General features: G+C 36.2%; 2 protein-coding genes across 4 annotated transcripts in view; one reads left to right on the forward strand and one right to left on the reverse strand.

Moving 5' to 3' along the window:
• The window catches only part of LOC108514874 (olfactory receptor 4C11), a 416,510-nt gene that overhangs the window by 318,695 nt on the left and 83,481 nt on the right, over positions 1 to 14,334 (reverse strand). The gene's annotated exons all lie outside the window — the stretch shown is intronic.
• Positions 11,713 to 12,643, forward strand: LOC108514830 (putative olfactory receptor 5AK3). Its single transcript, XM_017851316.1, is given in 2 exon segments — positions 11,713 to 11,892; positions 11,894 to 12,643. Coding segments are annotated over 2 exon segments (930 nt in total).

Here is a 14,334-nt window from a genome sequence, read left to right on the forward strand (position 1 = left end):
GTTTGAGAGTTCTTTATATATACTCTAAATGCATTTCCTTTATCAGATAGTCTGTAGTGTGCTTTTTCGTCCTCTTTAACAGAGCAAAAGCTGAATTTTAACGAGATTCGATTACTGAGGTTTTTGTTGTGGGTGAGAGGGATTGTTCTTTTGGTGTCATATCTAAGAACTCTTCACAAGACCTATCCTAAATATTTTGCCCTGAAGATTTTGTCTTAGATTGCTCTCTAAGAGTTTTAAGGTTTTATATTTTACATTTAAAGCTATGATTCATTTTGAGTTAATTTTTTTACAAGGCATGGGGTTTAGGTTGGGGTTCATTTTTTTGCCTATGAATATCCAATTGTCTCAGCACTACCTATTTAAAAAAGGCTTCCTCCATTGAATTGTTTTTCAACCTGCTCAGAAATCAAATGGCTGCACTAGTGTGGATCTGTCTGTCAGTTCACTATTTTGTTCCATCTTTGTATTTACCATTCCACCAAAACCACAGTGTTAATTCCTGTTGATATATAAAAACTCTCAATATTCGGTAAAGTGATTCATCTCATTTTTTTCTTCTTTTTTAGAATTCTGTCAGCTATTCTAACTTCTTTGCTCTTCCCTATAAATTTAGAATATTCTTATTCACATACTGAAAATAACTATGCTCAGATATTGATTGCATTTTTGTTAAACCTGTACATCAATATGGGGAGAACAGACACCACTATATGGAGTCTTATAATTCCCAAATGCAATATATCTTTATTTAGATCTTCTTTGATTTCTTCCATCAGCACATTGTAATTTTCATCATCAAGTACTATATTGGTTTCGTTAGATTTATACTTATTTCATTTTTTGAACTATTATCAGTGGTACTGTGTTTATTCCAGTTCCCACATGTTTACTGCTAATATGGAAATACTATTGCTTTTTTATAACTATCTTGTATTCTGTAACTTTTCTGAACTCACTTATTACTTCTAGAAGTTTTTGGTATATTATTGGAATATTCTACATATACCATCATGTCATCTACAAATGACAGTTTTATTTCTTCCTTTCTGATCTGCATGACTTTTACACCTATACTTCCTTCACTGAGTAGAACCTCCCCAATTATGTTGAACAGCACTGGGGAAAGTGAATATTCTCTCCCATCTGTTCCCAGTTTTAGGGGCAAGCATTCAGTTAGTAACTATTATAAAGTAGGATGTTAGCTACAGGTTTTTCTGTAGATATTATTCATCAAGTTGAGGAAGTTGCCCTATTTTCCTAGTGTTCTGGATTTTTTAAATTATGAGAAGATGTTGAATTTCATCAAATTCATAATGTTCATCTATTTATATGAACCTGTGATTTTTCTCCTTTGGACCTGTAATATACCCAACTTGGTCACTGCGTATAATTTTTTACATATCACTGAATTCTATTTGCTAATATTTTGTTAAAGATGTTTGCATCTATATTCATTAAAAATATTGGGCTATGGTCTTCTTTTTTGTGTGTGCCATTTTGTCTGCTTTTGCTAACAGGGTAATACTGGATTCATAGAATAAGTTAAGAAGTGTTCTTTCCACATCTGTTTTCTGAAAGAAATTGTACAGAATTGCAGTTCATTCTTTTTTAAACAGTTAGTGAATTATGCTGTGATATTGTTAAAAGGAAGTTTTTACATTATAATTTCAATCTCCTTCATGGCTGTAGGGTTACTCAAATTATCAATTTCATATGGGTTAGCTTATACTTTTCAATTTATTTATGTCATTTCGATTGTCAAATTAATATGTGTATAGGTGTTTGTAGTATTCTCTTATTCTCTTTTTGTGTCTGCAGGGTCTGTAGTGATATCCCTGTTTTTCTGGACTTCGTAATTTGCATATTTTCTCTTTTATCTTTGACAGACTTTCTGGAGGTTTGTCAGTTTTATTGTCTTTAAAACGAGCCTCTCTCTCGTCTCACAGTTTTCTTTCCATTGCTTTTCTGTATCCAATTCATTGAATTCTGATCTTAGCCTTACTATTCTTCTTCCGCCTGCTTTGGATTTGTTTTGTTCTTCTTTTTCTACATTTTGAAGTAGAGGCTTAGATGATTGATTTTAGCCTTTTTCTTTTTTTTAAATATAAGCATCTAGTATTCTATGATGCCCACTAAACATTGATTTAACTGTACCCCATAAATTTTAAGGACTGTATTTTTATTAAGTTCAATATTTTGTATTTCCCTTGTGACTGCCTCTTTGACCCAAAGGTTGTTTATAAATGTGTTATTCTGTTTCCAAACGCCTGGAGAATTTCCTGTTACATTTTTGGTTTATATCTCCTTCAATTTCTTTGTAGTCAGGAACACACACTGTGAATTCCATTCTTCTAAAATTATATAGATTATATACAATCTCTCTTGATACACATTCTGCAAGTACTGGAAAAAAATATGTATTCTACTCGTGAGGTGGACTGTTCTATAACTATTTTTTTTAAAAGATAATTCTTTTTTTTTTTCAATGGCATCCTGTTGGTTGATGGTGGGTGCTGGGTTCTTCTATTTCCTTGCTGATTTTCTGTCTAGTTGTTCTATAAATTGCTGAGAAAGAAATATTAAATTCTTCAACTATAATTGTATATTTGTCTTTACCTCAATTCAGTTTATTATTTTTTCCTTTATATATGTTGTAGCCCACTTGTTTGGTGCCTACACATTTAGGATTGCTATTTCTTCACGATGGATTAACATTTTTATTAAGTAATGTCTGTCTTTGTCCTGGTAATTTTTTTTTTGCTGTGAAATATACTTTGTCTAATATTTATATAGCCATACTTTCATTCTCTTAATTCGTGTTTTCATGATATATTCTTTCCTTCTTTTTACTTCAAAGCTACATGTGTTACTATATTTGAGGTGAGTTTTTTTGTGCACAGAATATAATTGTGTCATTTTTCTTTCCATTCTGCCACACTCTTTCATTTATTTGTTATTAAATGAAAGAGACATGAAACATCAGAAGGTAAGAAAGGTTTAAAGAGTAAAATACAAAAAACTTTTCTTCTCTTTTGAGTTTTTAAAATTATGTTTGAGAGTTGAAGCAAAAATTATAACACTATCTAATGTGGTACTCAGTGTATGCGGAAGAATTATTTAAGACAATTGTAAGTGTGAAAGGGTAAAGATGTTAAAAAGGACATAAGGTTTCCACACTTCACTCAAACTGATAAAATGGACCACAATTATGATTTACAGGTATACCTCAGAGATATTATGGGTTCAGTTCCAGACCACCTCAATTAGGTGACTATCACAATAAAGCAAGTCATACAAAGTTTTTGGTTTCCCAGTGCATATAAAAGTTTACACTATACTGTAGTCTATTAAATGTGCAATAGCATTATGTCTAAAAAAAAGTATATGGCTTAACTAAAAAATACTTTATTGCTAAAAATGCTGACACAACAACACTAAATGGGTGCATGCTGCTGGAAAATGGTGCTAATAGACTTGCTTAATGCAGGATTGCCACAAACCTTTAATTTATTTAAAAAATACAACAATACATGTAGAGCACAATAAAACAAGGTATGCCCATATAATGCAACACCTAGAGAAGCCACTACAAATGCTATACAAAGATATCTAATAAAAACACCACACAAAAATATCACTATAGATGCACCAAAATGGGATTATAAGAAAAGTTTAAGTGACCCACAGAAATGCAGGAAAAAAAAAGAGAGAAACAAGAAAGAAAAGAACAGGTACTTTTAAAATGGCAGGCAACTGTAGCATATCAATGACCACATAAAACATACATTTTTTCTTCATTTTTAGAAAAATAATGGTCATAAATTCCCATTGTAAAAGTGAAAGTATAAGTTCAGAAGTTTGTAAGTTTGGAAAATAATGTTCTTTTTCACCTAATCCCACATCCATGGATAACTGTACTTGAATTTGCTGTGCACACTTTCTGGCAATTATCCATGAATAAATGTAGACAATGGAAGCAAGAGACAGTAGGAGTGAGAGAGAGTGTGATTTTTCAAAGAGTCCACAATCTACATATTGTTTTGGAGGGGGAGGGATTCTTTATTTTCCTTTTAACTTTTATTTTAAGTTCAGGGATACATGTTCACGATGTGCAGGTTTGTTACATAGGTAAATGTGTGCATTGGTAGTTTCCTGCACAGATCATCCCATCACCTTGGTATTAAGCTCAACATCCATTAGCTAGTCTTCCTGATGCTCTCCCTATACCCACACCCAACAACAGGCCCCAATCTGTATTGTTCCCTGAAATGTGTTCATGTTTTCTCATTATTCACCTCCCATTTATAAGTGAGAACATGTGGTGTTCGGTTTTCTGTTCCTGTGTTAAGTTTTCCTGAAGGTAATGGCTTCCAACTCCATCCATGTTTCTGCAAAGGACATAATCTTGTTCCTTGTCCACCAGTATTTCACTGGGTGTAATTTTTTTTTTTATCCAGTCTATCATTGATAGGCATTTGGGTTGATTCCATGTCTTTGCTATGTGAATAGTACTGCAATGAATATATGTGTGCATGTATCTTTATAATAGAATGGTTTATATTCCTCTGGGTATATATCCAGTAATGGGATTGCTGGGTCAAATGGTATTTCTGCCTCTAGATCTTTGAGTGATCATCACACTAACTTCCACAATAGTTGAATTAATTTACACTCCCACCAACAGTATAAAAGAATTCCTTTATCTCTGCAACCTCACCAAAGTCTGTTGTTTTCTGACTTTTTAATAATTGCCACTCTGATTGGCATAAGATGCTATCTCAATGTGGTTTTTATTTGCATTTTGTTAGTTATCAGCGATATTGAGCTTTTTTTCCATAGGTTTATTGGCCTCATGTATGTCTTTTTTTGAGAAGTATCTGTTCACATCCGTTGCCCACTTTTTAATGGGGTTGTTTGCTTTTTGCTTGTAATTTTAAGTTCCTTGTAGACTGGATATTAGATCTTTGTCAGATGGACAGACTGCAAAACTTTTCCCCAATTCTTTCTACCGTCTGTTCACTCTGATGATCGTTTCTTTTGCTGTCCTAAAGCTCTTCAGTTGAACTGGATTCCATTTGTCAATTTTTGCTTTTGTCAAAATTGCTTTTGGTGTTTTCTTCATGAAATATTCGCCCATGCTTATCTCCTGAATGGTACTGCCTAGATTTTCTTCTAGAGTTTTTGTAGTTTGGGGTTTTACATTTAAGTCTTTAATCCATCTTGAGTTTATTTTTGTATAGGGTGTAAGGAAGGGGTCCAGTTTCAATTTTCTGCATATGGCTAGCCAGTCCTCCCACCACCATTTATTAAATAAGGAATTATTTCCCCATTGCTTTTGTCAGGTTTGTCAAAGATCAGACGGTTGTAGGTGTACAGTCTTATTTCTGAGTTCTCTATTTTGTTCCATTGGTCTATGTGCCTGCTTTTTTTTATTATTTATTTATTTATTTTTAACCAATACCATGATGTTTGGGTTACTAGGGCCTGTTAGTACAGATTAAAGTCAAGTAGGGTGATGACTCCAGCTTTGTTCTGTTTCCTTAGCGTCATCTTGGCTATTCTGGCACTTTTTTTGTTGTTCCATATGAATTTTAAAATAGTTTCTTCTAATTCTGTGAAGAATTTCCATGGGAGTGTAAAGGTAATAGCATTGAATATATAAATTGACCATTTTTGTAACATTGATTCTTCCTACCCATGAGCACAGAATGTTCTTCCATTTGTTTGTGTTCTCTCTGATTTCCTCGAGCAGTGGTTTCTAGTTCTCCTTGAAGAGTTCCTTGATTTCCTTTATTACCTGTGTTCCTAGGTATTTTGTTATCCTTGTAGCAATTGTGAATGGGACTTCATTCATGATTTGGCTCTCTGTTTGCCTGTTCTTGGTGTATAGGAATGCTTGTGACTTTCGCACATTGATTTTGTATCCTGAGACTTTGCTGAAGTTGCTTATCAGAATAGGAAGCTTTTGGGCTGAGACGATGGGGTTTTTTAGATATAAAAATATGTCATCTGCAAACAAAGACAATTTGACTTCCTCTCTTCCTATTTGAATATGCTTTATTATTTTTTTCTTGACTGATTGCCCTGGCCAGAGCCTCCAATACTATATTGAATAGGAGTGGTAAGAGAGGGCATCCTTGTCTTGTGCCAGTTTTCAAGAACATTTCCAGCTTTTGCCCATTCAGTATAATATTGGCCGTAGGTTTGTCACATATGACTTTATTATTTTGAGGTATGCTCCTTTAATACCGAGTTTATTGAGAATTTTAACATGAAGAGATGTTGATTATTGAAGGCCTTTTCTGCATCTATTGAAATAATTATGCAGTTTTTGTCTTTAGTTCTGTTTACATGATGAATTATATTTATTGATTTGCACATGTTAAACTAACTTTACATCCCAGGGATGAAGCCTACTTGATCACGGTAGATAAGCTTTTTGATGTGCTGCTGGATTCAGTTTACCAGTATTTTATTGAGGATTTTTGCATTAACGTTCATCAGGGCTATTGGCCTGAAGTTTTCTTTTGTTGTTGTATCTCTGCCAGGTTTTGATATCAGGATGATGCTGGCTTTATAAAATGAGTTATGGAGGAATCTCTCCTTTTCAATTGTTTGGAATAGTTGCAGTAGAAATGGTACCAGCTCCTCTTTGTACCTCTGGTAGAATTCAGTTGTAAATCTGTCTGGTCCTGGGCTTTTTGTGGTTGTTGTTGTTGGTAGGTTATTTACACTGCCTCAATTTCAGAACTTATTATTGGTCTATCAGGGATTCAATTTCTTCCTGGTTTAGTCTCAGGAGGGTGTTATGTGTCCAGGAATTTATCCATTTCTTCTAGATTTTCTAGTTTATGTGCATAGAGGTGTTTGTAGTATTCTCTAATGGTTGTTTGTATCTCTGTGGGGTCAGCAGGATATCCCCCTTATCATTTCTGAGGGTGTCTATTTTATTCTTCATTCTTTTCTTCCTTATTAATCTAGCTAGTGGTCTATTTTATTAATTTTTTTTTCAAAGAAACAGTTCCTGGATTCATTGATTTTTAAAGGGTTTTTTATGTCTCTATCTCCTTCAGTTCTGCTCTGATCTTGGTTATTTCTTGTCTTCTGCTAGATTTGGGGTTTGTTTCCTTTTGGTTCTCTAGTTCGTTTAGTCATGATATTAGGTTATACATCTGAGATCTTTCTAGCCTTTTGATGTGGTCATTTAGTGCTGTAAATCTCCCTCTTAACATCACTTTAGCTGCATCTCAGAGATTCTGGTACATCATCTCTTTGTTCTCATTCGATTCAAAGAACTTCCTGATTTCTGCCTTAATTTCATTACTTACCCAGGAGTCATGCAGGAGCAGATTGTTCAATTTCCATGTAGTTGTGTGACTTTGAGTGAATTTCTTAGTCCTGGGTTCTAATTTGATTGCACTGTGGTCTGAGAGACTGTTATGATTTCAGTTCTTTTGCATTTGCTGGGGAGTGTTTTACTTCTGATTATGTGACCAATTTTAGAGTAAGTGCCATGTGGAAATTAGAAGAATGTAGGTCTCTAAGAACTTGCTTTATGAATCTGGATCCTCCTGTGCTGGGTGCATATATATTTAGGATAGTTAGCTCTTTTTCTTTAATTGAACACTTTACCATTATCTAATGCTCTTCTTTGTCTTTTTTTTTTTTTTTTTTTTTTTCTGGGTTGGCTTAAAGTCTGTTTTTTCAGAAATTAAGATTGTTACCACTGCTCTTTTCTGTTTTACATTTGCTTGGTAAATTTTCCTCCATCCCTTTATTTTGAGCCTATGTGTGTCTTAGCACATGAGATGGGTCTCTGGAAGACAGCATATCGGTGGGCCTTGACTCTATTCAGTTTGCCATTCTGTCTCTTTTAATAGGGGCATTTAGCCCATTTACATTTAAGGTTAATATTGTTAAGTGTGAATTTGATCCTGTCATCATGATGTTAATTGATTATTCTCCAGGTTTGTCTATGTGGTTACTTCATAGTGTCACTCGTCAGCGTACTTCTGTGTGTTTTTGTAGTGGCTGGTAACAGTTTTTCCTTCCCATATTTAGTGCTTCCTTCTGGAGCTCTTGCAAGGCAGGCCTGATGGTGATGAATTCCCTCAGCATTTGCTTCTCTAAAAAGGATCTTTTTAGGCCAAGCATAATGGTTCACACCTGTAATCCCATCACTTTGGGAGGCCGAGATAGGCAGGGCAGATCACCTGAGGTCAGGAGTTTGAAACCAGCCTAGCCAAAATGGAGAAACCTTGTCTCCACTAAAAATACAAAAATTAGCTGGGCATGGTGGCATGTGCCTGCAATCCCAGCTACCCAGGAGGCTGAGGCAGGACAATAGCTGGAACCCAAGAGGCAGAGGCTGCAGTGAGCTGAGATTGTGCCACTGCACTCCAGCCTGGGTGACAGAGCAACCCTGCAAAAAAAAAAAAAAAAAAAAAAAAAAGTTTTGTTTCATTTTTCTTTAAGTTCTGGACCAAAAAAGATCATATTTCTCCTTCACTTATGAAGCTTAGTTCAGCCAGATTTGAAATTCTGGGTTGGAAATTTTTTCTTTAAGAATGTTAAATATTGGCCACCAATCTCTTCTGGCTTGTAGGGTTTCTGCTGAGAGAGCCACTGTTAGTTTGATTGGCTTCCCTTTGTAGGTGACCTGTCCTTTCTCTCTGGCTGCCCTGAATATTTTTTCCTTCATTTCATCATAGGAGAATCTGAAAATTATGTGTCTTGGGGTTGGTCTTGTGGAGTATCTTACTGGCATTCTCTGAATTTCCTGAATTTGCATGTTGGCCCATCTTGCTAGGTTGGGGAAGTTCTCCTGGATGGTATCCTGAAGTATGTTTTCCAAATTGGTTTTTTCTCCTCATCTTTTTCAGGTACCCCAACCAGTCATAAGTTTGGTCTTTTCACATAATCCATATTTCTTGGAGGCTTTGTTTGCTCCTTTTCATCCCTTTTTCTCTAGTCTTGTCTGCCTGTCTTATTTTAGAAAGATAGTCTTCAAGCTCTGAGATTCTTACCTCCAATTAGTCTATTCTGCTACTAATACTTGTTATTGCATTGTGAAGTTCTCATTTTGTGCTTTTCAGCTCCATCAGGTCAGTTATGTTCCTCTCCAAACTGGCTATTCTGGTTATCGCCTCCTGTATTGTTTTATTGGATTCTTGGTTTCTTTGCATTGGGTTACTGCAGGCTTCTTTAGCTCAACAAAGTTTGTTATTACTTAGCTTCTGAAGCCTACTTCTGTTAAGTCAACCATCTCAGCCTCAGTCCAGTTCTGTGTCCTTGCTGGAGAGGTATGGCAGGCATTGGGAGGAGAAGAGGCACTCTGTTTTTCTGAATTTTCAGTGTTTTTTAGTTAATTCTTTCTTGTCTTTGTGGGCTGATTGACTTGCAATGTTTGAGGCTGCTGATCTTTCAGTGGGATTTTTGTGGGGTCTTTTTTGTTGATGTTGCTGTTTCCTGTTTGCTTCACCTTTAACAACAAGGCCGTTTGTCTGTAAGGCTGCTGCAGTTTGCCGGGGGTCTGTTCCAGACCCTAGTTGCCTCAGTTTTTCCAAAACTTGGAGGTATCACCACTGAGGACTACAAGTTAGCAAAGATGGCAGCCTGCTCCTTCCTCTGGAAGGTCCATCCCAGGGAGGCACTGACCTGTTGTTGGCCTAAGTGCTTTTGTAGGGAGTCTCTGGAGACCCCTGTTGGGAGGTGTCACCCAGTCAGAAGGAAGAGGCTCAGGGACCCACTTAAAGAAGCAGTCTGACTGTTTTTGCTAATGCAGCTGTGTTGTGTTGGGGGAACCCTCCCTTGTCTGGACCACCTGGACTCTCTAGAGACAGCAGGGTGGGAAGGTTGAGTTGAATGAACTACAGAGATGATGGCCAGCCCTCCACCTGGGGGCTCCATCCCAGGGAGAGATCAGAGTTATGTTCATATAACTCTGGCTGGAGTTGCTGAAACTCCCACAGGGAGGCCCTGCCCCGTGAGGAGGGATGGATCAAGGTCCCACTCAAAGAAGCAGTCTGGCCACAATCTGGCAACAGCTCTGCTATGTTGTGGGAGACCCCTCCTTGACCAGACCATATGGACTCTCCAGAGCTGGCAGGCTGGAACAGCAGAGCTAACCAAACTGCAGAGATGGTGGCTGCCCCTCCCTAACTCCCAGGAACTCCATCCCATCTCAGGCAGTCTCCAGCCTATTTCCACTGACTGGCTGGAATTCTAAGCCAGTGGGCCTTAACTTGTGAGGTGCCGCAAAATGGCACTACTTGGCTCCCTAGATTCAGCTGCCTTCCTAAGGGAGGCATTTATTTGATCAGAAAACACCTTCAACATAGACGAAACAAAATATTTTATATTAGACCAACCTACCATTAGCTCAACATAAACACAGAAATGTACAGATTCTGTATAAGGGGGTGTGTGGTGGGGCTTGTGCTAGTTTCCTTAGTCCTTGAAAAGAATCCCCATAATTTCATATTATTTTATTTCAATCCAGGTAATTAAAGTCAAAATGATATAACAAATGTCATTACTCTGTTAAAATTCTAGCTTAAATGGACCTCTGGCCTATTCTAGCTTCCTCTAATAAGTGTTTATCACAATGGAAGAAAGACTCCTTGAAAGGGCTGCATTTCTTTCATTTTACAGTAAATTTATCCTAGGAAAAAGCTTATACTGACTTATATCTCAGGCCTCACTAAATGTTTAATTGAAGAGAATTATTTCTTGTTTCTTGTTCCTCCACTACAGAATTTTTGTAATAAGCAATAGAAAATGTGAGCCTATTTCTTAGACATCCATTATATAACGGGGTTATTATACTTGTAAAGAATAGCACCTAGATGGAAGTTGCATTCTAAGAATACTAGTACAAAGACACTTTGAAGCCTTCCAACATATGTGAACCATGAACATATTTTGGGAAATTGCTCTCTGATTAATTCTAATTTCAAGAACTAGAAAGAGAAATAAAATGATAAGTGACTGTGAATAATTATGTTTCTAAAAAGGTACAAAATTACATTTTAACATTATTTAAAATAAATATAAATACCTGTTTAGTATAGTGAAAAAAATGTTTATCTGTATTTCTAAGAACCACACACATTAGAAGTCAGTCTTCTTCTAAGAAAATCTTCGTCAGTTTGAAAATAAATAAATCCATTTCATCTTGCATCGAGTAACTCTCTCTTTACTTGATGATTATAAATTTTTTTTTTTTTTTTTTTTTTTTTTTTTTTTTTTTTTTTTTTTTTGAGATGGAGTCTCGCTCTGTTGCCCGGGCTGGAGTGCAGTGGCCGGATCTCAGCTCACTGCAAGCTCCGCCTCCCAGGTTTATGCCATTCTCCTGCCTCAGCCTCCCGAGTAGCTGGGACTACAGGCGCCCGCCACGTCGCCTGGCTGGTTTTTTTGTATTTTTTAGTAGAGACGGGGTTTCACCATGTTAGCCAGGATGGTCTTGATCTCCTGACCTCGTGATCCACCCGTCTCGACCTCCCAAAGTGCTGGGATTACAGGCTTGAGCCACCGCGCCCGGCCGATTATAAATATTTTTTAATTTGGAGATAACACTATTGTATTTGTCATGAAAAGTCAGATGTTAAAAAGCGATTTAAAATATAGAGCCATTTTATTGCAAAATGTCACAAGGATTTTCCTTCTTTTCTGGGTCCCTCTCTTGGTCCTTTCTAGGCTTTGGTAGTCATGGCTCAAGGAAACAGCACTGAAGTGACTGAATTCCATCTTCTGGGATTTGGTGTCCAACAGGAATTTCGGCATGTCCTTTTCATTGTACTTCTTCTAATCTATGTGACCTACCTGGTAGGAAATGTTGGAATTATCTTACTCATCAAGACTGACTCCAGACTTCAAACAACCATGTACTTTTTTTCTACAAAATTTGGCTTTTGTTGATATCTGTTACACTTCTGCTATCACTCCCAAGATGCTCCAAAGCTTCACAGAAGAAAATAATTTGATATCATTTTGGGGCTGTGTGATACAATTCTTAGTTTATGCAACATTTGCAACCAGTGATTGTTATCTCCTGGCGATTATGGCAATGGATCGTTATGTTGCCATCTGTAAGCCCCTTCAGTATCCCATGATCATGTCCCAAACAGTCTACATCCAATTGGTAGCTGGTTCATATATTATGGGCTCAATAAATGCCTCTGTACATACAAGTTTTACATTTTCACTGTCCTTCTGCAAGTCCAAGAACATCAATCACTTTTTCTGTGATGGTCCCCCAATTCTTGCCCTTTCATGGTCCAACATTGACATCAACATCATTCTAGACGTTGTCTTTGTGGGATTTAACTTGATGTTCAATGGATTGGCCATCATGTTTTCCCACATCTACATTATGGTCACCATCTTGAAAATGTCTTCTACTGCGGGGAGGAAAAAATCCTTCTCCACATGTGCCTCACACCTGACAGTAGTAACCATTTTCTATGGGACACTCTCTTACATGTACTTACAGCCTCAGTCTAATAATTCTCAGGAGAATATGAAAGTAGCCTCTATATTTTCTGGCACTGTTATTCCCATGTTGAATCCTTTAATCTATAGCTTGAGAAATGAGGAAGTAAAAGAAGCTTTAAAAGTGATAGGAAAAAAGTTTTGTTAAATTAGACACAGTTGTTGAAACTCGACACAACAAAGCAACTAGCACAGCTAATCTGCCAAAACTTAATGTTTCTAAAATAGGGAGCATGTAGAAAAATCTCAAATTAACCATCTAACATCACACCTAGAGCAATTAGAAAAATGAAACCCAACCAATCTCAAAGCTAGCAGAAGAAAAAAAATAACTAAAATCAGAACAGAACTGAACGAAATTGAGACCCAAAAATCCATACAAAGAATCAATGAAACCAAAACTTGTTTTTTTTTTAAAAATAATCAATAAAATTGGTAGGCTTCTACCTAGATTCACAAAGAAAAAAAAAAGGAAAGATCCAAGTAATCACAACCAGAAAAGATAAAGGTGACATTATAACCAATCCCACAGAAATACAAAAGATCCTCAGAGACTATTATGAACACTTCTATGCAAATAAACCAGAACATCTAGAGGAAACAGATAAATTCCCGGAACACACAACCTCCCAAGATTTAATCAGGAAGAAATTGAAACCCTGAACGAACCAATATCAAGTTCTGAAGTGAAAGCCAAGTGCCATCCAAAAAGGGGCCCAGACAAGCCAAATTTGCAGTCAAATTCTGCTAGATGTAAAAAGAAGAGCTGATACCAATGCTATTGAAACTATTTCAAAACATTGAAGAGGAGGAACTCCTTTGTAACTCATTCTGTGAAGCCACAATTACCCTGATACCAAAACTTAGCAAAGACAAAACACAATAAAATAAAATAAAACTACAGGCAAATATCCCTGATGAATGTAGATGCAAAGCCAACAATGAAATACTAGCAAATTGAATTGAAGAGCACATCAAAAGTTAATTCACCATGATCAAATAGGCATCATTCTTAGGATGCGAGTTTGGCTGCAAATATACAAATTATTAAATGTGATTCACCACATCAATAGGATTTAAAACAAAAATCATATGATCATTTCAATAGATGCAGAAAAATCCTTCAATAAAATCCTACATCCCTTTATAATAAAAACCCTCAACAAACTAGGCATCAAAGCAACATATCTCAAAATAAGTGCCATCTGTGACAAAGTCACAGCCAACATTATAATGAATGAGCAAAAACTGGAAGCATTCCCCCTTGAGAACTAGAACAAGACAGGGATGTTCACTCTCACCATACCTATTAAACATAGTACTGGAAGTCTTAAGTAGAGTAACCAGGCAAGAGAAAGAAACAAAAGGCATCTAAATAGAAAAAGAATCACACTATCTCTCTTTGTGGACAATATGATTCTATATCTAGAAAACTCCAGACTCTGCCAAAGGGCTCCTGAAACTGATAAATGACTTTAGTAAAGTTTTAAGTTACAAAATCAATACACAAAAATTAGTAGCATTTTCATATACCAATAAAGTTCAAGCTGAAAGCCAAATTTAAGAATGCAATCCCATTTACAATAGCCACCAAAAAAATAATAAAATACTTAAGAATACATCTAACCAGGGAGATGAAATATCTCTACAAAGAGAATTACAAAATATTACCCAAAGAAATCAGAATGACACAAACAAATGAAAAAGCAGTTCATGCTCATGGATAAGAATAATCAATATCATTAAAATGGCCATACTATCCCAAGCAATCTACAAATTCAATTTCAATGCTATTTCTATCAAACTAGTGATGCCATTTTTTTTTTTTTTTTTTTTTTT

This window comes from Rhinopithecus bieti, unplaced genomic scaffold (assembly GCF_001698545.2).
Source record: "Rhinopithecus bieti isolate Rb0 unplaced genomic scaffold, ASM169854v2 scaffold_33444, whole genome shotgun sequence".
Taxonomy (NCBI): domain Eukaryota; kingdom Metazoa; phylum Chordata; class Mammalia; order Primates; family Cercopithecidae; genus Rhinopithecus; species Rhinopithecus bieti.